Source organism: Protopterus annectens, chromosome 7.part0, assembly GCF_019279795.1.
Source record: "Protopterus annectens isolate FY-2018-M chromosome 7.part0, PAN1.0, whole genome shotgun sequence".
Lineage (NCBI taxonomy): Eukaryota > Metazoa > Chordata > Ceratodontiformes > Protopteridae > Protopterus > Protopterus annectens.
In genome coordinates this window covers 1623866568-1623891745 of record NC_056739.1, presented here as the reverse complement: position 1 = coordinate 1623891745, position 25178 = coordinate 1623866568, and the positions used below count along the sequence as shown (strand labels likewise).

The window sequence follows — 25178 nt, the reverse complement described above, 5'->3', positions numbered from 1 at the left end:
AGTACCCAGCGGTCCGATGTAATGGACTCCCATGCCGCTAGGTGCTCCGAGAAACATTCCCCGACTGCCTCCAGAGTGGAGCAGTCGGGCAACCCCTCAGGGTTGCTGCGTGGGCCGTTCAGAGAAAGGTTCCCTGGACCCAAAGTTCCTGGGAGCCCCTCTGCCCCTAGGGCGGCGTCCTCCCTGTCCTCCTCTGCCGCGGAAGGACTGGTTGTCCGGAGCGGGTTGGGAATGCTGCGACTTCCGGAACCACATCTTCTTCTGGCCCTTTTGGTTCCTAGAGTAGGACCTCTGGGGCACAGAGAAGCGGACTCCGACGGCAGACAGCATCTTCCCGTCCTTCTCGCTCTGAACCAAGGTATCGCGAACCGTCTTGCCAAAAAGGGCAGAACCGTCAAAGGGGGCGTTCGCGAATGACGCCTTGAAGGGCTCCGTAAAATCGCAGTGGCGGAGCCAGGCCTACCGTCTTGTGACTAGGCCCGCTCCTGCAGCTCTAGCGGCTCCCTCGGTAGCATGGGAAAGTAACCGCATAGAGGTGTTAGTCACAGAACGAAGAGTGGTCATACGGGTGGAGTGCATAAGTTTGTCCTCCTCCGATATGGACTCTGGGGGGGATGCAGCTTATTCCTTGATAAGATCGCGCTGCATCCTAATGACGTGTGCCAAATAGTTGAGCGCCCTCACTGAGAAGGTCGCTGAACTAAAGATTCGCTTCCCCAAACGGTCCATCATCCGAGACTTCTTGCTCGGGGGATGGACTGAGTGACTCTCCTGGGCGAGTTCCCTTTTAGTGGCTGCTGCCGACAACATGGCATCCACCGGGGGTCCCTTGCTCCAGTGGGCACGGTCAGCAGGGGGGCTAAGGATCCTGTCGGGCCTCTTAGGGATTGGCTCCACGGTGTCCGGGTCCTTCCACGCCCTGGTGGTAATAAGGTCCACCAGGGGGTCGGCAGGAGGGGACACCCAAGAGGTAGACGGGCCCGCTTCAAATGCCTCCAAGAACACTGACTCGTCCGAGGAAGACTTTGGGGCAGACCACCCACCTCTAATCCGTAACATTTCCATGATGTCTCCGAAGGAGACATCCTCAGGGGGTGATCTTGGGGAGCCTTCCCCTTCCTCCAAGTCAGTGTCTTCGGTCAAAGACTCGGGGGAGTCGATGTGCCTCCTCTTACACGAATGCTTGCGAGGTGCTTCCTCGGGGTGGCTGTCCGAGGAGCCCTCACCAGCAATATCCAGAACCACAGGAACTGCTTGGGGAAGTGAAGCGGGCTGTCCCAGTGGCCGGGTGATGGAAGCCTGGCCCAGAGCAGATGGAGTGCGGGACGGAGCCGAAGCAAGGGCCGGGGGGTCCGGATGCCCTCAACAGAGCCCTCTTCACTACATCAAAAGCCGAGGGGGAGCCAGCCTCGACAATAGGATCCGAAAGTCGGCTCCCCCTCAGATCCGATGAGCGGATCTGAGCCGGCGCCGAGCCCCTCTGATCCGAGGGACCAGTGTGCTCCGACAAAGACGGCGCCGAAGGCACACTGAGTCCCTCGGATCCGAAGCTCGGGCCAAGGCTCCGAGAGGTCGGATCCGACAGACTCGAGGGCAGGGTCGGATCCGAAGTACCCAGTACTGTCGGCGCCGACCCACCCGCGGCTCCGAGGCTGCCCGGCTCCGGGCACTCCGAACCCGGGTAGCGGGTCGGAGAAGGAGCAATGGGCTTAAAAAAGGGGGTCGAGCTCCCCCCCAGAGGGGGGGAGGGTGGCAGGAACACTCCCATCTGCATCTGGGCCTGGATGAACCTTCGCATCATCTGGTCCAGATCAGCATCGGAGAGGCTGTAAGTAGACCTCGATGAGGCTACCGAGGTAGGCCTTGAGTGCCGCCTCGATAGCCTCGAAGGAGGTCGGGTCTCCTCACATCTTCAGGCTCCGGTGAAAAGCACGGGGACCGGAGCCGAGGAGGGGGAGAGCCAGCAGCCAGAGAGGCCGGAGGAGAAGCCCACTTAGCCAGCGGGGCCGAAAAGGAGGTCTCGGCCCGCCGCTTGTGGTGCTTCTCTCTCCGGTCCTTTTTCCTGACTTCCCTCTCCTCCGACCCTTTGGCGGGAGTTTGAATCCCGGGTGGAGGAGGGGGAGCAGGCAAGGCAGGGACTGCCAAAGCAGTGACCACCAAGGGGGCGGGGGCCGAAGCCGAGTCTGGGGGCAAGAGTCCAGCCAAGACCAGCTTCGACCTCCGCTCCTTCAATGCCCTGGGGTTGAACCCTGCACAGATTGAACATCCTGAAGTGAGGTGTTCAACCCCAAGGCATCGAACGCACCGAGTGTGGCCATCAGCAGGGGAAAGCTTATGGCCACACTCGGAGCACTTTGAAAAAACAGCCTTTGGGGCCTCAGGCATCACTATTTTTTTTTTTTTTTAAATAGTAACAATAAAATAAACTAAAACACTCACACAAAGGCCCCCCAAAAAAACACACACACACACACCAACTACGAAAAAGTGAGGGGAGGGTAAAAACTATATTAAATTAACCCAAAAAATATATAAACAGAAGGGAAACCTATAACTTTCACACAACTTAAAAGTTTTAAAAGTTTTAAAACCCTTTAATAAGAATACTAAGACTTAGCTTTTGCAGCTCTGACGACCCAGCCTCTACCATGCGCGGCAAACTAGATCTGAGGTCATGTAGGGAGAGCAGGGCATTATGGGTGAGGGGAGGAGCTAGGAGCTCGGATCCATAGCTGGATAAACCATGCCGGTTCGGATCCGATATCGGATCCATACCCACAGGTTGCTGACAAATGAATTCTCCTACTTCAGATCCAATTTTTTAGGGATGATGTGAGCCTTTTGGATAGGGAAATAGATGGAGCAAGGAGTGGGGAGGGGGGAAAGAAAGTATTCAGATGGACTTGTCTGGCTAAGGAGGCCTCACAGATCTAAAGTCTCTGTCAGGTTTGTCTTCCATTTAACCATGTGGGAAGCCATCACATCTGAAGATGGGTAACAGATGTGATATCCAGAAGTTATTTCAAATCCTTTCCCCCTTCCTTTTGCAGCTACAATTTTCCTTACCAGATGTCATACCCAATCATTCAATTTGTTAAAAAGGACCATTCAACAGGTCTCATCACACCAGAAAGAGCATAGCTTTTACTCACAGTTTGTCTTAGTACCCAAACAGAATTAGGATATCAGGCCTATTCTCAGTCTGAGTGGTCTAAATCTTCACATTGTGAAAATACCCTTTTGGAAAAGTAATGGTGTAGTCCATCCTTCCTTGTCTCTCTGAAGGGGACCTCCTGGACACTCGTCTTCACAACAAAATGACTAAATAGTCCAGGAGATTCCTTCACTTCCATCTTGGAGACAGTCACTTTCAATTTAGGACACTACTTTTTGGTCTCACTGCAGTCCCCAGGATGCACCAAATACATGTCTCCGGTCACAGCAGCCACATAACTCCAAGACTACAAGACCTTTTCATATATGTACAAAAGGCTCCTGGCAGTCCTGTCATTACAAAGTTAAGTTGCCTCCAGGGAATTACTCCTAGAGATGATTATGTCCTTTGTTGTCTTAACCAGGCAAAATCCTAGACTAATCTGGTTCAGTCCATTACTTTCGTTGTTTGCACTCTTGACACCCTGTTGTGCAAAGCCTTTCTATTTCCAGACAAGGTTCTGTTGATGAAGGTAACACAGCTCTATGTATTTAACAGTAGTAATGCCATACTAGCATCTCTTTACCTATGTGTATGATTCTAATGGCCTGATCTATTTTCATACTACCTAATTCATTTTTCATGAGAGCTCTGCAGTGGGCCCTCAAGGTTTTTTGGAACCAGTTGACAGACTCCCAAGACATTCCTATGCTGATGTCCAAGAAGTGCAAGCAGTATTTTCTTTGGTGAACCAAACCATCCAGCCTGTGTTGGGGCAAACTGTTTCATGCCCTAATCCCCAACAATGACATTAACAATGGACACCTCTGCTTTGGGATGGGGCAAGGAACATTTTGAGGAGCAGATGGTCCAAGGCATTTGACTGCCAGTTGAGGTTGTATTGCATATCAACATTTTGGAGATGAGGGTGTTTTTTTCACCATACATGCCTTTGAAGAAATCCTTCCACAATGGTTCAATGGCAGTGGTTTGGTATCTGAACAAGCGAGGTGGAACTTGTTCCTATCCACTTTGTCAGGTGGCCATGACAGTATCCAATGGGCTTTTGCTATCAGTCTTTTTCTTGTAGCTGTCCGTATCCTGGGTCAGACCAATCTTCTAGTGGACAGGATCAGACATCTCCTAATGCCTGCTGAGTGGGACATCAATCTAATGACAGCTCAAACACTATTTTGTCATTGGGAAAAGCCCTACCTGAAGCCCTGATTAACATCAATTGCATCAAATATTCCTCCCTCAGGAGGATTCCCCAAGGATGCTCTCATCTGAAGTAGTCATTGGGGTTTCTCTACACTTTTTTCATTTTCCCCTTGCCCTGAAAGTCACTGAGAAAGGCAAAATGGGCAAAAACAATTTCTTTATAATAACCCATTTTGGCCACAGCAACTGTGGTTCCACCTGTTTTGGTCTCATCTATTGGATAGCCCTCTCTTCTTAGGTTAACAAAAACTCTAAAATTCTATCTGTGTAGGCAGCTTCACCCAGACTGTTACTTTCTGAAGCTAACCACATGAATTCTCCACTTCCAGTAATGGCAAGGAGACCTTTCTTATATGTCAAGGGTGATCCAGATTTTAATTTTTGCTCAGAGATCAGTTACTAGGAAAAGGTATTGTTTCAAGTGGACTACATCTGCAGCTTGGGTTATAGGCAGAAGCACTGCCCTTTTCTGTTCTTACTCTTGTCCTGGAATACCTTGGTTGGTGATATTTTTGATTCCTGCCTCAGGTTTTCTTTAGTGAAAGTTCACTTAACTGCCATATCCAACTTTCATCGAGGAGTTAATTCTCTTTCCCTGGCCTCCTTGAAGGTATGCAAGACTTACAGAAGGGGTCTTTCTCCTTCATCATCCACTGAAATCTCCCATTCGCCACAGGACCTTTACTTTGTGTTGGAAAAGCTCACCTTACCTCATTTTGAACCAGCACGTTATGCAGAACTAAACTTTCTCTCTTTAGAAGCTTTAACTTCAACCAGAAGGATGTCAGTGACACTGGCTTTCAGTGCACATCCACTCTACACGATCATCCATAGGGACAAACTTTTGTTAAGGACTAACCCCGCTTTTATGTCTAAGTTTGGAATGGAGTGCAACATAAACCAGACCATCAATCTCCCAGTTTTCTTCTCAAAATACTCTACAAAAGTGGAGCATCTGCCACACTGGAGGGATGTCAAAAGACAGCTCGGGTTTTACTTGGACAAAACCATATCTGTCAGAAAGGACTCGCCTTTATTTATAATCTTCTCTGTCAAAAGCTGAGACAAAAGTTGTCACACTGTATCAACTTTTTAAAAAGTATGTCAAACTCCTGATTGACTTCACAATAGGTACACTATGAGATCGATGATAATGTCCGTCTCAAGCTTTCTTCAGAACACCTCAGAGGATAACATTTGCTACTTAGACATCACTAAACATTTTTGCTCACCATTATAAAGTAGATATGGTCTTTCTCTTGGACAGTCTTTGGAGCTGCCAATGTCTTGGGTATTACATCATGAATAACTAGTCAGGAGGTATACACTGGGAATCTGTCCTACAGGAGAAAGAGATGCAACTCCCATGTCAGACATGAAAGTTATGTATACTTCCAAAATGATAGGTCTCTGTGTCAGTAGTTGCAACTGTCAAACTGACCCCTCCATCTTCTCCTTGCTTTGGGTTCTGTGAGAAGAGTCATTATGGAGTATGCTGGATGTCTAATTTACTAATGACATATTTCTGGTTCAGGCTTCTGGGTTTCAAGATTTGGAGGTTGTGGTCTCAGGGACTGAATTAGGGACAAATGTAGCCTGTGAAAGTTTTGCTGGATGAGTTGACTTACAGCCATGGGTCTAAGTCCTAGACTTGAGGAAGTTCCAACTACCTACGCAGCTCTATCATTATAAATAGCATTTTTTTCTAAATCTTATACAGATATACTTTCTGCTCAGTGACATGGGTGAATGGCACAGCCTCTTTGCAGTCATGCACAGCACATTCATTACATTTGTACAGTATCTTACCCCAAGAGAGCTCCCTGGAAGTATTTAACAAAACACAATCTTCTACTATCACTACTGCCATTCTAAAAGTAACACCTGGCACAACGTCTATAAATGGTGTCTGTGGATATAAGTTTGTCTTGTTGAAGTCAAAATATCAACAAAAAGCTTTTCCAAAGGCAGCCTAAAAAAAAAAAAAATATATATATAACATGCCACTCACATATTATGGCAAAATAGCAAAAGCTATTTAAGCTGCAGATACACGGGACAATATGCATCACGTTCACTTAAATATCTGAATGTTAGTTTTCACATTTCCTCTCTACTGGAGAACATCAAATAATAGATACCTACCTTCTTTCTCATCTGAGTTTTGTAAGGATACATGCAGTAAATAAGAAGCCTTACCTCTGGCTTGTCCCGGTGTGTGTTGACGGCTTCAATATTCAAAAAGAAGGATTCCACATGGCAACCTAGTTTAAAAAAAAAAAAGAACTAATATTAAGAGCATTTCCAGAAATGTGCCTTTTTCAATGCCCTTAAAAGCTAATTAAACTTTTCACAGATAAAGGAAATGAAAAAATATATATTTTGAAAAACTCAAGACTTCTGTGTTTATAATTACAGTAGTCAAATTTTATTAGTACAATAATTATAAACTGCAGCTCAGGTTCCCTAAATGGCTACATTCCTTCCATGTATTACTTAAAAAGAAAAATCTAGTCGACCTAGATTTTCCACTGTGTGATTCCTTAAAACCTCTTGTATTAGAGGTAACATGGGATATATGCAAGTGACCCCTTAAGGACATCAGGTGTTTCAGCTATAAGGCAATTCTGAATACCCAAGACTTTTTTCTTTTTAAGTCTATTATGGATACATTCAGGCCAATTTGTTCATGATAGACTTAAAAAGAAAAAAATCATGGGCATTCAGAATTGCCATACAGCTGAAACACCTGATGTCCTTAAGGAGTTATTTGTATATATAGAATAGCTGTGTAAAATCTTACAATAACCACAGATGTCCTTCTCTTCTATGTTGCAGTATTCTTTACATATGGGTTGTATTCCGCCCATCGACCCGACGCCCGGCCTCCATAGAAAAGCTTATAGCTACGTATGTGGGATGTAGTACATAGGTACCGCCAACGTTCAGCCATAAAAGGGACGTCTGCACGTACCATCCTCAGAACAAGTAAACCCCATGAGGAGCAAAAGTCCAAAGGACAAACTAAAAAGATAATCATCTTAGGAGGGAGCAAGTTGTAGGGGGAAGGGAGATGGGATAGAATATTGCAACATAAAAAACATAACATCTATTCTATGTCCTTCTTTTCAATGTTGCAGTATTATTTACATATGAGAAAGTTCAAAAGCTCAGAAGGAACCAGGGAGGAGGAAGAAATTGAAGAAACATTTTCTACAAATCCATGCAAAATTGCTGTAACAAACCCAAAACTGGATCTAGAGATAGTGTTCAACTTGTAATGTTTAGTAAAAGTATGAACAGATGACCAAGAAGCAGCATCTAAATGGAATGGCATCGAGACCCTTAAAAAAGGCAACTGATGAGGTAACAGATTTGGTAGAATGAACTCTGATAGAAGATGGTAAAGATTTCCCATGAAATTCATATCAAAACTCAATAGCTTTATAAATCCAAGAAGCAATAGTTTGTTTGGAAACAGGTAAACCCAAGGCCCTGGGATGAAAGGACACAAAAAAATTGATCCATCCTCCTAATAGATTTTGTTTTGTCTAGGCAAAATCTGAGTTACCTATGCACATTTAAGGAATTTAAAATCCTTTCAGTAGAGGATTGTGGTGAAGGAAAAAGGGTGGGAAGCTGATTGGACTGATTAATACACAACACATGCACCACCATGGGCATGAAAGAAGAGTTAGTTCTCAAAGACACTCTATCCTTATGGAACATCAAGAAAGGAGGGGAAGCCATCAAAGCCGGAATCTCAGATACCCTTCTAGCAGAAGTCAAGGCTACCAGAAGCACTTTTTCCAAGAGCAATACTTTAGAGAAGCAGAGGCAGCTGGTTCAAAGGGAGCCTGGGTAAGCTTCTCTAGGACACAGTTGAGATCCCAAGAAGGATGCACCGGTTTCTTGGGAGGTTTCAAGTGTAGGACGCCTTTACGGAAAAGCTTGACCTCCAGCCTGGAAGCTAATAGAGGTGTCGATGGCAAACAGGCAGGCAGAGTACAGCAATGGACTTTCACTGAGGAATAAGAAAGATCGCTGTTAAGCAATTCACACAAGTAAGAAAGCACTAATGGAATGTCCACAGAAAACTGATCTATCTGGAACCAAATAGAAAATCTTTTCCATTTGGAAATGTAAGATTTCCTAGCATTGGGTTTCCTGGCCTCCTACAAAACCCTAAGCATGTCCTGTGAGAATAGATACCTGAAAGAAATCAGAAGTTGATCACCTAGACAGTCAACTGTATAGTTGACAGATGTGGGTGGATCAAAGTTCCTTTGTCTTGTGTGAGTAGGTAGGCAACTTGTGGTGATGGCCCCTGGCTAATTGCAGAAGAAGAAGGAACTTGTGCTGTCTTGGCCAAAAAGGGGTCAACCAGCAAGATTTTTAGTCTGTCCTGTTGAATTTTCAGCAGGACTTTCTGAATGAGGGGAAAGGGGGATGCATAAAGAAACGTCCCCTTCCATGAGAAAGAGAGGGCATCCACCTTCCAAGCCTGAGGGTGAGGGACCCTGGCACAAAGAGGAGGAAGGTGTCTGTTCTGAGGGGAGGTAAAATGATCCACTTCTGGAGTACCCCACCATTGAACTAGATCAAGGAACACATCCCTGTGAAGCATCCACTTGTGGGATTGCGTCATGGATCTGCTTAAGGCATCTGCACTGAATTCTGAGCTGAGGGAAGGCATACAGCATGCAGAATTACCTTGTAATGGATAACAAGCTCCCATGCCTGGAGAGCTAGATGGTAAAGAAGGTAAGATTTGGTCCTGTCTTGCTTGTTTATGTACCATAGAACAGTGGTATTGTCTGTAAGAACCTTGAGAGGACCTGGCAAGAAAAGAGGGTGGAAAGTTTGCAAGGCCAGAATCAAGGGTCTCACTTCCCAGAAGTTGATGTGCTCCCTCTGTTGAGCAAGAGACCAAAGACCCTGAACCTTGGTGGAAGCAAAGGTTGCTCCCCTACCTAAATCTGAGGCGTCTGTGAAGAGTTGCTGGGAAGGCTGAGGTATGTGAAGAGGTAGGCCTGGATTCTGAGACAGCTGTTGGATCCACCAAAGGAGCTCTGTTTTCAGGCAAGGGAAAGAGAGAACAGGACATCTAAAGGATGGGCATGCTGAGACCAAACTGTCTTCAGAAACCACTGAAACTTTCTCATGTACAGCTTTGCAAAAGGGAGCATGGGAATCATGGAAGCCATGAATACCTATACCTTCTCAGCTCAAACTTATCCCCCCCATCTCTATCTAATATAAACACCATGCCTGTCAAACCAGTCACTTTTCTATCTCTAATACTAATTCTTATTTCCTTATCCTACCTACACTATCTTACCAGACCTCTCTATGCCAATCACACTCCGCCATTTCACTAAACTATCTCATCCTCTTTGCAGCACACACACTCCACTATCTGCATATCCCTTAACCTCTACTCCCTCAATAACATTATGCTCTTCACCTATAAACTCATACCCTACCACAAAAACACTACTCCAATCTATAACAGCCCCATCTCAATAAACTTTACAATTTATAAACTAGATACTAATCAACTTAAATACCTCTTCTCCCACATTCGCCATTTTATCTCTATCCTTGCCTCTGAGGACACACACCCAAACCCTGGCCCTTCTCCTTCACACATCGCTTCCGCCCCATCTCTTCTTCTCTACTCAGCTGGTAGAGCCCTCCATTTCACAGCATTAAATGCTCAGAGCATATGTAATAAAATCCCTAACCTCCATGACTGGCTTTCCATCTCTGAAACCTGGCTTAAACCGCACATAAAAGACTCAAAATTGATCCCACTCAACTATTCTGTTATCAGAAATGATAGAACACATAAAAAAGTAGGAGGCATCGCTCTCCTTTACTCCTCATCCCTCTTAGTCACCCCTTACTCCAAACCTATCAAAAAATTTGGTAATGCTGAATTAATTCTAGCCCTCCTTCAAGTAAACAAAAAATAAGATACGTACTCACCATAACATTCCATGTGAGTTATTCGTCTCGCCTTCATTATTACTGATGGGATCGGAGTTGAGGCGGCCTAATGCAAAAGCTTGAGGTCTTCAATTAGCTCGAGGCCTACTCCCTATCCCATGATGCACTGGTGCTTCCCTCAGACCTTGTTTGCTGCCAATAAACTACATGCAACTCTTGATATACCAATAACAGAGGAAAACTAGATAAAGGTCAGTACAACCATGTCTTAGGTGAATACTCGGTGCCCAGGAAGCTTTGGTGGAGGTTGGGGGATGGGAGGTAAGAATGAAGGCGAGATGAACAACTCAAAACTTCTTTATGTGAAGTTGTTCTATCTCGCCTTTCATTCTTACTGATGGGTTAGCATCCCAAGCACCATCTTTCTCGGGTGGCTCACAGGAGTATACTCTTCAGGACAGTGGAACTAAAGGAAGCCCTGTCCCTGGAGGCTCTATCTACTTTGTAATGAGTGATGAAGGTATGAGGCCTTGACCAAGTAGCTGCTGCAAAAATAGTATCTATCGGTAGTTTGGGAGTAAAGGCTGACGAGGTGGAGACAGCTCTTGTAGAATGGTCTTTTATCTTTTGATGTAGTGGTGTACTTACTGAACTGTAAGTGAAAGAAATACAGTCTGATAACCATTTTGATACAGTGGTTTTCACCACAGGTGCACCTTTTTTAGACTCTGAAAAAAAAAACAAAGAGCTGTTCTGTTTTCCTGAAATCTTTGGTCCTGTCTAAATAGAATTGAAGCTGTCTGTGAACATAAAGCTTGTGCAGCATATACTCCATCTTATTGTCAAATTTAGGGAAGAAAACAGGTAACTCTACAGACTTATTGAGATTTGCCTCTGAACATGCTTTCGGTAAAAATGAGGGATTTGTCTGAAGAGAAATTCTATCATTATGAAATATCATATATGGAGGTTTAATGAACAAGGTCTGTAACTCTGAAACCTTCGAGCAGAAGTAATGGACACTAGAAATATGGTTTTCCATGTCAGATGCTTCAAGTCACATGAGGGTGGTTCAAAAGGTGTACGACGATTCGAGAAAGAACAAAATTTAAATTCCACGAGGTAATCAGAAATTTAATGGGTGGTCTCAAATATGAGGTGCCTTTGAGAAATGCTTTGGAAAGTCTATGTGACATAATATTAGACCCTTGAATACCAAGGTGAATGTTAAATATTGCAGCTAATTGGACTCGAATGGTCACGGCAGCTGCCCCCTCATTGAATAGTTCAGTCAAAAATTCCAAAACAGAAGATATAGGAGCTAAATAGGGATCAATGTGATTTTTCAATGCCCATATTGAGAATCTTTTCCATTTGCTAAGATATAACTTCCTAGTAGATGACTTGTGGGAGGATATCAGTACATTCTGAGCTGCAGCTGAAATATTCTGAAACCTGGCTAAATTTGGAATTGGAGAAGCCAAGCTGTCAATTTGAGAGCCTGAAGAGATAGATGAAGAGCCACTGATGAGTGAATCAGGAGGTCTGGAACTGGGTCCATGATCCAAGGTTCTTCCAATAGATGAGGCCATAGGAATGGAAACCAAATCTGTCGAGGCCAGTAGGGGGCTATGAGAATTATGGTCCTTCCCAGAACACTGGGTTTCTGTAAAACTTTGGGTATCAGAGGAAATGCATAAAGGAGGCCCGGGGGATCAATCGTGTACAAGCGCATCCCTTGGGCATTCCCCACGTGGGGGATTAGGGCAAAGTAGCTGCTGCATTTCTTGTTTGTGGGGGTTGCAAAGAAATCACAGCAAGGCTGACCCCATTTGTGGAATATCCTTTCCACTACATCTTTCTTCAGGGACCACTTGTGAGACAATAGAATTGCCCTGCTCAGTTTGTCTGCTATCACGCTGGACCTCGCCGGGATGTGCGTTATTATCAGAAAGCACTGGGTAGAGGTTGCCCACTGCCATACTCTCAGGGCCTCTTGACAATTTGGTCCCTCCTTGTTTGTTGATGTACCAGAGTACGGACACGTTGTCTTTCTGGATTTCAATGGTCCCTAGAGGGAGAGAGTCTTGAAAGGACTGCAACACTAGAAGTACCGCTGTCATCTCTAGGACATTGTATGCAAATTGGTCTCGTGTTGTGTCCACGTGCTTTGGGCTGTCCTTCCCTGATAATGCCCCCCCACCCTACCAGGAAAGCGTCCGTGGTCACTGTGGCAATCGGGGTTGGTAACACAAGAGGTCGGCCTATCGTTACCGAATGTGACGTTAAGCCACCACTGTAGGTCCTTTTTGCAGGTCTTCATGATTATGATCTGATAAGACATTGGTAGATTTTGAAAAGACCACTGTGTGAAAAGGAGCCACTGGAGTATGTGCATGTGCATTCGACCCAGTGGAATTGCAATGACTGCTGCCGCCATTGTACCCAATCTTTTGAGAACTAGAGATGCTGGGGCTTTTCTTCTTGAAATAAGTGTTAGAATTTGCTGACAAAGAGCATAGACCCTTTCTGGTGGAGGTTTCAAGGACATTGTGGTGGTGTCTAAGTCTCCTCCTATAAACACGGTATGTTGTGATGGCGCTAAGGCACACTTTTCTAAATTTATGGTAATCCACAGCTGACAGCAAAGATTCATGGTCATGTCCCTCGCTTGTACGAGTTGTTGCCTGGTGGTGGTGGTTAGGAGCCAGTCGTCTAGATATGGAAACACCTGGAATCCTAGATGTCTCAGGTGATCTGTGACTACTGCCATACATCTGGTGAACACTCTGGGGGCTGTAGTGAGACCAAAGGGCAAAGCTCGAAATTGGTAGTGACTGGCTCCCAGCTGAAAGTGCAGGTGACCTCTGGATGGTCTGGCCGTTTTTATATGGTATTACACATCCTGGAGATCGATTGAGCACATCCAATTGTCTTTCCCTAGAAGAGGGAGTATTGACTGCAACGTGACCATCCAGAACTTTGTCTTTTTCACAGATTTATTCAGTATGCTGAGATCCAAAATAGGTCTCCAGTCCCCTGTTTTCTTTGGAACTATAAAGAACCTTGAGTAAGTTCCGGATCCTATCTGGTCTGCAGGGACCGGTTGGATGACATTTTTTTCTAGCAACCTTTGGACTTCTATGGTTGCTTGTTCCCTGTGACTGAATGGAACGTCTGGGATCTTGTTTACAGGAAGGGTAAGAAAGGGAATAGAGTAACCTCTGGAAATTATGCTTTGTACCCAGCTGTCTTACCAAATTTTTAGCCAGTTGTCTGGGTACAAAGATAAGCATCCCCTGACTGCCTCCAGAGGTGGACAGGTGAGTCTCCTCTCAGGAGTGCTGATAGGACTTCCAAAAGAACTGATCTCTGTCACCCTGATTCTGCAGACCCCCTCTGCCGGGTGGATGGCGTCTTCCATTATTGCCCCCTCCTCTGCCTCTGGTGGGGGGGGGGGTCACCATGACTGTCCTGAAAGGCTCCTTGAGTTTTACGGAACCACATCTTTTCTCCTTTCTGACCTTTGGGGTAAGGTCTGGTAAATATCCATCTTGTTCACTCCTGGTAACCGTTTCTTTCACTTTGGGTACAAAAAGGAATGAGCCATCGAAAGATGTGTTGACAAAAGGGCTCCGCAAATGGACATAAGCGCATCCAGGAATGCCTCCTAAGAGCAATGCCTGAAGCCGCTGCTCCACTCACTCCATCAGCTGTGTACAAAACCAGATGCATGGATGAGTTTACTATGGAATTAAGGGTAGAGAGCTGAGAGGATACTTTGTCTGAGACCCCAACAGCTACTGAACCCTGAAGAGTATCTCCTAGCTCTTTAATGAGATCTCTTTGTAGCCTAGTGAAGTGTATAAGATAATTCAGTGATCTAATAGCAAAAGTCACTGAAGTAAACATGACTTCCCACATCTGTCCATGACCCTAGAATATTTATTCGGGGTGTGGACAGATGTCAAAGTTTCGAATAACTCCTTCTTGGTGGCCACCAGCACCACCATGGCATCAACAGGGACTCCTTTAGTAAGAAATGCCTTGCCCTGTGGAGAAGTAATAAACTTGTTGGGCCTCCTAGGGACAGGTTCCACTGTATCTGGAGACTCTCACGCCTTTCAACACACTAGGTCTATAAGTTCATCGAAAGGTGGAGTCACTTAAGTGGCAGAGAGCTGAGACCCGAAAGCCTTCAGGTAGACTGATTCATCATCAGTAAGGCTGATGGGCTGCCAGCCACCCCTCTGTTTAAGGATCTCCAAGATATCTGCGAAAGAGATATCTTCACAGGGTGACCGTGGGAAGCCTTCTGACTCATCTAAATCAGTGTCTGAAGTGACGGATTCCTGAGGGGAGTCCAGATGATTCCTCTTGCATAACCTCTTCCTAGTTACCTCCTCAGTGGGAACTTCTGGTGAGGTGTTGGAAGAGCAGGGCTCACCCAATGGGGCTTCCTGAGTCTCTGGGTCTCTACGCTTCTGTGGAATCTGTGATGCAGAAGTAGATGCCGGTGCTTTAGGGAAGGAAGTTGCTGGACCTGATGAAGTGGCTCTCCACAGGGACAATACTCTCCTCATGGCATCAAAGGCACCATGGTCCCGATGCGAAGAACCCCCTGGATCCAAAGAAACAGTGGATTCCCTTGGCACCAAAATAGTGAGCTCCAAGACAGAAGTAGGTGCCGGACTCACCTGTGCCAAAGCTCCGAGAAGTAAAGTCGGACCCGAAATATCAGTTTGACTATCCTTCCCGGACCCGACTGGTGAGTGTCAGCTCCTAGACTCGTCAGTCGGCACCTAAGTAGTCCGAGATATCAGATCTGAAAGTCCTGGAGCAAGCGTCTGTACAGATGGCTCCACTATCATCAGCTCTGAGCACTCCGGCCCCGAAACCTCAAGTCGGATCGGAGGAGGAACAGAAGTAGCAGGGAGGATTAGTCAGTTCCGAGGCTCAAGGGGTAGGAGCCGACAAAAGTTTGGCTAATGTTGGTGTCTGAAGTAGCTTCTGCACCACACGATCAACGTCCATGTCAGAAAAGCTCCTTGAGGCCCGAGAAGACAGGGCCAATGAAGCTACAGATTGTAGTATTGGTGATTTCAATACTGGAGTTACCGGCTCCTTACAAATACAACTGTCACCTCTGAAGTTGGTGGCGCCAAAGTTGTTTGTTTGTCAGGCTTAGATGAACTGGCAGATTTTGCTGGCTCCAAAGATCCAGCAGTAGAAGACTTTTTTGAGGATTTGGAATGACTGGACTGACCTTCATCCAATTGTTCCTGAAAGGAAGACTTTATTAAACCTCTAACCACTAGTTTGTTCCTTCCCTCATGCAAAACACGTGAACTAAATGAGTGGCAGATGGAACAAGTCTCCTGAAGGTGTAATGCACCCAAACAATACACACACTCCATGTGCCCATCTGTAATGGACATTTTCTGTCCCCACATTTAGGACATTTCTTAAATCCTGACTTGGATTGCTTAGCCTCTTTATCCTTATCCTGAGACATTTCTCCTACACAACAACACACACACACACAAAGCTCACAAAGCAAAAATGAGCTTTAGCCAAAGAAAAAAATTAGCCTTCTAATTTAAACAGGCTAATGAACCAAGAAACATATATGTATAACTACATATGTATAACTGTATATATATATATATATTACATACTCTAAGCAAAGGGATATATATATATATATATATATATATATATATATATATATATATATATATATATATATATATATATATATATATATATATATTCACACTACACAACTAAGTCAAACAAGTTATCTAAACAGTAATTATTTCTAAATATTTTCAAACTGTGACACACTTTAGCAAAGCATATATATCTATGAATTTTCACACAAGGTTATCACACTAACTAGATAAGGAATAGGGAGGTTTACAAAGCCTAAATAGAAAAACGGCCACAAGGAAAAGAGATGAAAGATAGCTAAGAATATATAGATACTAGCAGTAGCACTAATTTACAATAACAAGATAACACAAACCTTAATATAATATATATAATCTAAATATTAGAAAAAAGTCAAATTCACTGGCCTGAGCTGGTGAATCGCTCCCGATCTGTCGCAGTGGCAAACAAGATCTGAGGGAAGCACCAGTGCATCAAGTGACAGGGAGTGGGCCTCGAGCTGGTTGAAGACCTCGAGCTTTTGCATTAGGCTGATTCGGAGCTGAGGATCAGCTCCAAACACATAGGTTCATAGGTGTGTACTAGGCTAATGGCCCTGGAGCCCTTACAAGCCTAACCCATAGGATTACCCTGGCATCGTGCCACCCAACCTTAGTTCCTAGTGCCTCTGTCAAGTATGGAGTGATCCCCAGCATGAATTTTCTATTTCCCATCCTCTCATCAAGATTTCTCTTGATGAGGGCCAGTGAGGTTCTCTGCTTGACATGTATGGGAAGTCTATTCCATAGCATGGGCAGTCTCTGGGTTATGAACCTGTCCCTCCAGCATGTTCTGTTGACTGCGGTAATGAGGTTGTGGTCTCTGGAGCGTGTGGTGCAGAGCGACTGAGATTTCTTTAGATGTAGCATTTCTAACAGAGCTGGGTCAGACATGGCTTTGTAAGTCAAGCAGAGATTGCCTCTAAGTAGGCGATATGAGACAGAGAATAGTTGGAGTTTTTTGAGTCTGTCCATACAGGACAAGTGTTGAAGGCCTAGGATCCTCTTTGTGAGGTACTTTTGTGGCCTCTCCAGTTGTTGCAGGTGTCTAGTGAGATGCATGCCAAATGGGGCACTGTACTAAATGACTGGCCTAATAAGGGAAAAGTAGAGGGAGACAATGACCTCTTTCTTCCTGGATGCAAAACCCTTAGTAATGAGATGTGCCACATAGAAGGGCTTTCTGACCACAGTGGCAATGTAGTGGCCAAAAGAGAGGCTGCTGTCAACCTGTGTTCCCAGATCTCTTATAACACCTTCTGTGTTCAGTGGATTACCATCAATGTGGTAATTCAAGGGAACCGGGTTTTTCCCAAAGGGGATAAAGACACATTTTTTGGCATTGAGCTTAAGGCCATGGTTCTGACCCCAGTCATTGAGGCCTTTCTGCAGGATGTCAACATCACTTGGGGAGTCAATAATAGCTCCCAACTTGCAATCATCTGTGAACTTTGTCAGCCAGAGTCCCTTCCTATTGGCCTGGACTTCAGAGAAGTAGATACCAAACAGGAGAGGACCTAGGACCGAACCCTGTGGGACTCCACTCGTGACTGGTCAGCAGTCTGACTTGGAGTCAGCTACTTTCACACTGTGGGTTCTATCTGTGAGCCTGTTTGCAACCACCTAGTGATATAGAGGTTGATGCCTAGCTTAGTATGTTTTTCTATGATTTCTGAGTGGGGAATGGTATCAAAGGCCTTGACCAGATCAAGGTAGGCTGTATGAAGCACCTTACCTTCATCCACAACTCTGGTGACTGACTCAAAGAAGTTCACCAAGTTGAGCAGGCATGATCTACCCTTCACAAAACCAAACTGTGTAGGATCCAGAGTTTGGAGATTCCTTATATCTTTGTTTATTAGGTCCATGATGATGTGTTCCATATCTTTGCATATCAGATTCGTCAGGCGAATGGGGTGACAGTTTCCAGGGTCTGTAGTTGCTCCTCCTTTGTGGAGAGGGATGACTGTAGCAGTGCACCATTTGGTAGGGACAAAGCCTCAGGTGAGGCTGTGATTGAACAGGGCACACAGGTGAGGTGCCAGTTCACTCTGTAGTTCATGTAGAAAAAAAAAGCAGGGATAATGTCAGGTCCCCTAGAAGCTATATTCTTGGCCTTGGACAGTGCTGTTTTAACCTGTGCAGCAGTAATACTGGGTGCTTGGCAATCTACTAGTATTGTGATTGGTCCTTTGGGGGGGGGGGGGTAAAGTTAGCACTGAATCTGTCAACCAGTATATTTGCAATATCTGTTGGCTCAATATAGGAGGTACCACTGTGCAGTAGCTCAGAGCAAATCTGGGTATTGCCATGTAGATTCTTTACATAACTATAGAAGGCCTTGTGGTTGTCTTTACTATCTGCTGCAATAAGAATGAAAGGCAAGACAGAACAACTTCATATCATAAATTTATCTGTACTGCCACCCTTTATATCCCTCCCGGAGACAATGTCCCAATCCTCAAGGACATTCTCTCCTGGCTCTCAACCAATATCACTAAGGAAACTATAATCCTGGGGGATGTTAACATTAACTAGGACACAATTCAATCTTCAACTAACTTCCTAAATATAAATCTTTATAACTTCACTCAACATATTAACTCCACAACCAGACCTTCCAAAATCTTCCTTTCTGGTAGTACCCTATACTGGATTCTAGTTTTCCATCCTCACTACATCTTCAATAGTGGTACCCTTCTAGATCCGCTAGGTGACCACCTTCCCACTTTCACCCATCGTCTCCCCTCCTTCCTACAACTTTCCCACACCAACACCTCTACTCTGTACTTAAAAAACTTTAACCCCAGTGCATTCTCTGATGCACTAAAAAGGACTGGAACCCACTCAATACTTTACCCCTGGAAAATGCTGTTACTTACTTCAATAAAACCTTCTTAAACTTGCTGGATTCCTTCGCTCCCTGGAAAACAAAATGCACTAAAAGTAACTCCATCCCTTGGCTAACTAAGAATACCTTAGCCACCATGCGACTCTGAGATAAAACTTGGAAACAGTACCACAAAACTAAAACTATTACTTCCCTTAATGAATACAAAACACTTTGCAACAAAGTAAAAAAACATTAACTCAGACCACAGTCTATTTTTCCACTCTCCAAACCCATCACAACAATAACCCTAAAAAATTCTGGGATGGAATCTCCTCTCTTCTTAACCCAGGTAAAAAAGAAAACCCTTGCCTCAACCCAAATGTCTTTGACTTGGACTTAGCTACTCAATTCAGCTCATTCTTTAGTGATTCCATATCTAAACTAACATCATCCTTCACTAATAACCTTGCTTCCCCACAACAACCTCCACACATCCCCTCCTCCTCCAGTACCTCTAGCTCCCAACCTCCTCCCTTCTCCATGACCTCTATCCCCATCTCTACCATAAAAAAATTTCTTCTAAAATTGAAACCTTGCTCTAATGCCCCTGATGAAATACCCTCCTACTTCCTAAAGACAGCCGCAGAAGCCACTGCCTTCCCTATCTGCATCTTAATAAATCGATCAACTTCAAAATGCCAAGTTCCCCAGCTCTGGAAAAAGGCCTATATTATTCCACTCCATAAAGGCGGTAACAATAATGATATCTCCAACTTCCGCCCCATCGCTATCTTATCCCTATTTCAAAACTTCTCAAAAAATGCATTCACCTACAACTCCTACTCTATCTTATAAATAATAACCTTCTTACTCCCACCCAACATGAATTCCGACCTGGCCATAACACCACCACTGCTCTCCTCTCCTTCCTAGAAACTGTAAACAAAGCCCGTGACTCTGGTCATATTGTATCCACCCTCCTCCTAGACCTCTCTAAGGCCTTCAACACCATCTCTCATAACCTTCTTCTTACTAAGCTCTCTAAACTAAATATTCCCCATTCCTCTACTCACTGGTTCACTAGTTACCTATCAGATAGACAACAAGCAGTTAAGTGGAAAAAAGCTACTTCACCATTCCTAAACACTCCCACAGGTGTGCCCCAAGGCTCAGTTCTAGGCCCCTTTCTATTCAACATTTTCATCAACGACTTCTGCCATGCCATCCCTATTGCCAACCTCATCCAATATGCGTATGACAATAATCTGTTCTGCAACCTTCATTTCTTCATTAACAAAATTAACCCAAGATGCCTTCTGCTCTACAGAACAATGGATGCTAAATAACCATCTAGCACTAAATGCAACCAAGACTAAACTAATATTTCCCCCTCTAAAAGCATCACCCTAGACATAAACTTGTGCTCTATCACCAACTGAAATAACACTCCTCATGAAACTGTCTCCACTGCTTAACTGTTAGGAATCCTCATCGATGACCAACTAAAGTCTGATAGCCATCTTCATGCAAATATCAAAAAAACTCACAAGAAACTTGGAATGCTTTATTGCCACAACTGTTTCCTTTCTCCCTCCACCAGACTTGCTCTTGCTAACACATACCTCATCCCTTCGCTCCTGTATGGTGCCTCTATCCTTACCAATCTGCAATCCTCCCTCAAATCAAAACTCTCCTCCTGTTACTATAAAATTTCAAAATTTGCAACTGGCCACAGATCCAATACCCATCACTGCATCTCCCTGCGCCAACTGAACTGGGTTGAACTGCCCAATTATCTTACCTATATTCAACTTATCCAATCACACAAACTTATTTTTAGTCCCCTCTCTGCCCCTCCCTTGCCTCTACCTTCCAAATGCATCTTCCTAATAGATGCCTTCGATCTAACTTCCAAAATCTAATAGAACTACATAAACCTGCCTGCCCTCCAGACAAACATCTTCTATCCTTCTGCTTAGCATGCCGCTGGAATTCTCTCCCACCTCTTATCCATACCACTAACAGTCTATCTTTAAAACTTTACTTCACTCACACCTAATCTCACAATGGGAATGCTCTTGCTCTTATCCTACATAAAACCCTTAACTATAATTCTCTCTATACCAAATATATCTGCTAATAGCCTCCTTTAGCCCATAATTTCCTGAAGGAACTTGCATTCTTTATACTACCTTGATTTGTTTATAAAAAGAAGTTATGTACTCACCATGATGTTCCATCTGAGTAGTTATATTTCAATTTTCTGCAACCTGTGGGGTATTCGGATCCATATCGGATCCGAGCCGGTAACTTTACAAGTTTCTGCTTCGAGCTCCATGCTCCTCCCCCTCACCCATAACCCACTACCATCTCCTGCCTTCCCTCAGATCGAGTTTGCCGTAACTCAAACCAATCAGCAACTCAACTTAGCATAAACCACACATGAATATCACATGAGAAGGTTCGAGGGAAGGAGGGTGGGAAGGTTGCAGAAAAATAAGTATAACTACTTAGATGGAATGCTATGGTGAGTACATAACTTCTTTATCTGAAGTAGTTAACTTCATTTTATCTGCTACCTGTGGGACAGAGACCCCAGCTACTCAAACTCCTGGGAGGCCCTCATGGAAGGATATTCCTGAGCACCGCAGAGCTGAAGGATGCTCTCCCACTGGAGATCAAATCCAACTTATAACGAGAAATGAAGGTATATGACTTTGCCCAAGTTGCTGCCACACAAATGTCATCCAATGAGACCCTAGACCAAAAAACAGCAGATGTCACCATAGATCTGGTAGAATGAGCTTTAACCGGACCAGGTGGAGGCAAACCTTTTCCTTTGTAAATTTGCAAAATACATAGTGTGATCCATCTACCTAAGGAAACCTTGGAGATGGCTTTACCCAAGAAGGGCTTAGAAAAAGACACAAATAACTGGTCAGACTTACGGAAGGGCTTTGTTCTGTGTAAATACAAACAAAGTTGTCTATGAACATCTAGCAAATGCAGTTCATATTCACCCTTGTTCTGAAAATTTGGGAAGAAAACAGGCAGGTTAATCGATTGATTAATGTTTGATTCGGAAGCCAATTTGTTAAGAAAGAAGGGTTTGTACGGAGAGAAACCCTGTCCTTATGGAAGATCAAGTAAGCGGGCAGGGCAGACAAGGCCTGAAGCTCAGAAACCCTTCTAGCCGACGTAATGGCCACTAGGAAGGCTGTCTTCCAGGATAAGAACTTCAAATCTACTAATGCTGCAGGTTCAAAGGGGAGAGCAACTAAGGCCTGCAAAACCAAGGTAAGGTCCCAAGGAGGAACAGGGTTCTTAATTGGAGAACGCAAAAGAAAAGTGCCTTGAAGAAAAGCCTTACACAGTCTAGAAGAGGCCAGTGCATTCCTGTTTTCGCCAACATGGAAAGTCGAAATAGCTGCCAGTTGCACTTTCACAGTGGAAGAACTAGCCCCTTGCTGAAAAATGCTGGCTAAGAAATCCAACACTGCTGAGACAGGGGCTGTAAAATGATCCAGGTTTCTCTGAGAAGCCCAAATAGAGAATTGTTTCCATTTACTGCAGTAAATCTTCCTAGTGGAAGACTTATGAGCTGCCACTAGAATAGTTTTCACTAAAGACAAAAGACCGGGAGTCCTGGCGATCAAGGGAACTGGAACAACCAAGCTGTCAGCATGAGACTGTCCAGGTTGGGCGGACAGGTGCCTGAGGGATGAGAAATGAGATCCGGGCAGGGATCTAGAATCCAAGGAGAAGCTAGAACATGAGACCAGAGGAAGGGGAACCAGTCTTGATGAGGCCAGAACAGGGCAATGAGGATCACCTTGCATTCCAGTCGGCAAGCTTTCTGAAGAAACTTCGGAATGAGTGGTAATGGGGGGGGGGGGTAAGCGTACAGTAACCCGGGAGGCCAAGCATGGACTAAAGGGTCTCTGGGGGGGGGGGTCCCCTGGTGAAGGAATCAGAGCAAAGAACTTGTTGCACTTCACGTTGGAAGGAGATGCGAAGAGATCGCAGCAAGGCTGACCCCACGCAAGGAAGATCTGCTCCACTATTGACTGTTTCAGAGACCACTCGTATGGCATTAGACTAGCCTGACTCAATCTGTCCGCTAAAATTTTGGAGCATCCCAGGATGTGCGCTGCAATCAGAAACCGACTGGTGGTGATCACCCACTCCCATATTCTCATGGCCTCGCGACACAGAGGGTAAGATGTGGTTCCTCCCTGTTTGTTGATGTACCACACAACCGACATGTTGTCTGACTGAATTGCAATAGTCCCTGGAGGAAGAACAGTGTGGAAGGCTTGCAATGCTAAAAGCACTGCTCTCATCTCCAAAACACTGATGTGCAATCTGGTCTCGATCTGGGACAATGTGCCTTGGACCGTCCTCCCCAGATAATGGCCCCCCACCTGAGCTGGGAGGCATCCGTGGACACTTTGGCTTGGGCTGTGGATGGAATAAAGGGGTGTCCCGCTGCGATCTCCGGGGACTGAACCCACCAGAGGAGTGACGCCCTGCAGGCTTTGCTGATTTGAATTGGGTATTCCATGCGGAGATCTAGCCAAGACCACTGTATGGCTAGAGTCCATTGTGGAACACGTATGTGACGACACACACAGGGGAGGATAGAAATTGCTGCAGTCATAGAGCCCAGGGCTCTGAGAACGTTGGCCACCTTCGGTAACCTGGGGCCAAGAATCATTGATACATGAGCCCTTAGACTCTGGACCCTGTCTGAAGTTAGAAAGACTTTCAGTTGAAGGGTGTCCAGCCATGTCCCAATAAAGTCCAAGATCTGTACTGGGGCCAAGAGGGACTTGGGAACTTTGATCGTAATCTCTAGCAGGTCTGGTTCATAGGTTCATAGGTTGGTACTAGGCTATCAGCCCTAGGGCCTATACAAGCCTAGCCATAACAATTCCCTGGCTATTTCTTCCCACATTACTTACTTTCCTGGACCCCTGTCTAGCAGGGCGACTGACGTGATCCCTGGGGTGAATTTCCGTTCTCCCATCCAATCGTCAAGGTTCCTCTTGAAGAGGTCCAAAGAGGCACTCTGCTTGACATGTATGGGCAATCTATTTCAGAGTCTGGGGAGTCTCTGGGTCAGGAACCTATCCCTCCAGCATGTTTTGTTTATTGTGATGACAAGGTTTAGATCCCTGGAGCGTGTAGCTCTGAGGGATTGGGATTTCTTTAAGTGTAGCATGTCCAACAGCTCTGAGTTTGACATGGCCTTGTCTGCAAGATGAAGGAAGGAGTCTCTGGCTTGGCAAAGAAGACGCTTGGTGGAAGCAGAGAGGAGCCAATCGTGAATCCCCTGAAGCCTCAGGTGAGCCGCTACGACTGCCATTACCTTGGTAAACACCCTGGGGGCTGTGGTGAGACAGAAGGGTAGGGCTCTGAACTGGAAACGACTGGCTCCCAGCCTGAAGCAAAGGAATCTCCTGGAGGTTCTGTGAATCTTGATGTGGTAGTAAGTGTCCTGGAGGTCTATCGAGCACATTCAGTTGCATTCTCGAAGATAAGGTAGAATGGACTGCAGGGTGACCATCTGGAATTTCTGGAATGCCTTGTTTAGATTATTGCGATCATCTCTATTTTTGGATTACTAGTTTGTGCCTGTTCCTGGTTTTATTTCATTCTGAATTTCTGTTTGGCGACAGCCAGGTTTAAGGTTGACAGGTCCAAAATGGATCTGAGGTCCCCCATCTTTTTTGGCACTAAAAAGAAACTGGAGTAAACGCCTGACCCGGACTGATTGGGAGGGACCGGTTCATTGGCTCATTTTTGAAGCAGCTTGGAAACCTCTAGTGCTGCCGTCTCCCTTTGAGCGGGTGGGACATCTGGGAGGTGCTTTGGTTGGATTGGAGGGGCAACAAATGGGATGGTGTAACCTCTGGATATTATTTGAAGCACCCAACAATCTGCAGTTATGGACTCCCATGCCATTGGGTGCAATGATAATCTTCTGCCAACTGCCTCCAGAGTACGGCAATCTGGCAACCCCTCAGGGCTGCTGCGCGGGCCTGTCCAAGAAGGGCTCCCTAGACCCAAAGTTCCTCGGACCCCCTCTGCTTCTGGGATGGCAACTATCATGTCCCCCTCTGCCTCTAGGGGACCAGTTGTCCTGAGAGTCCTGGGAAAACTGTGATTTCCAGAACCACATCTTCTTTTGCCCTCTGTGATTCCTGGAAAAGGATCTTTGAGGACTGGAGAAGCGGATTCCGATGGCAGACAAAGTCTTCCCGTCTTTTTCACTCTGGACAAGGGTGTCACATACGGTCTTCCC

The 25178-nt window shown here is 45.2% G+C and overlaps 1 protein-coding gene across 3 annotated transcripts in view; it reads right to left on the bottom strand.

The window, feature by feature from the left end:
• The window catches only part of LOC122807151 (6-phosphofructo-2-kinase/fructose-2,6-bisphosphatase 4-like), an 877767-nt gene that overhangs the window by 207860 nt on the left and 644729 nt on the right, over window positions 1-25178 (bottom strand). For all 3 annotated transcript variants that reach the window (XM_044078168.1, XM_044078167.1, XM_044078169.1), the window contains one exon: window positions 6575-6639. In XM_044078168.1, coding sequence (XP_043934103.1) covers window positions 6575-6639 — 65 coding nt within the window. The remainder of the gene's footprint in view (window positions 1-6574; window positions 6640-25178) is intronic.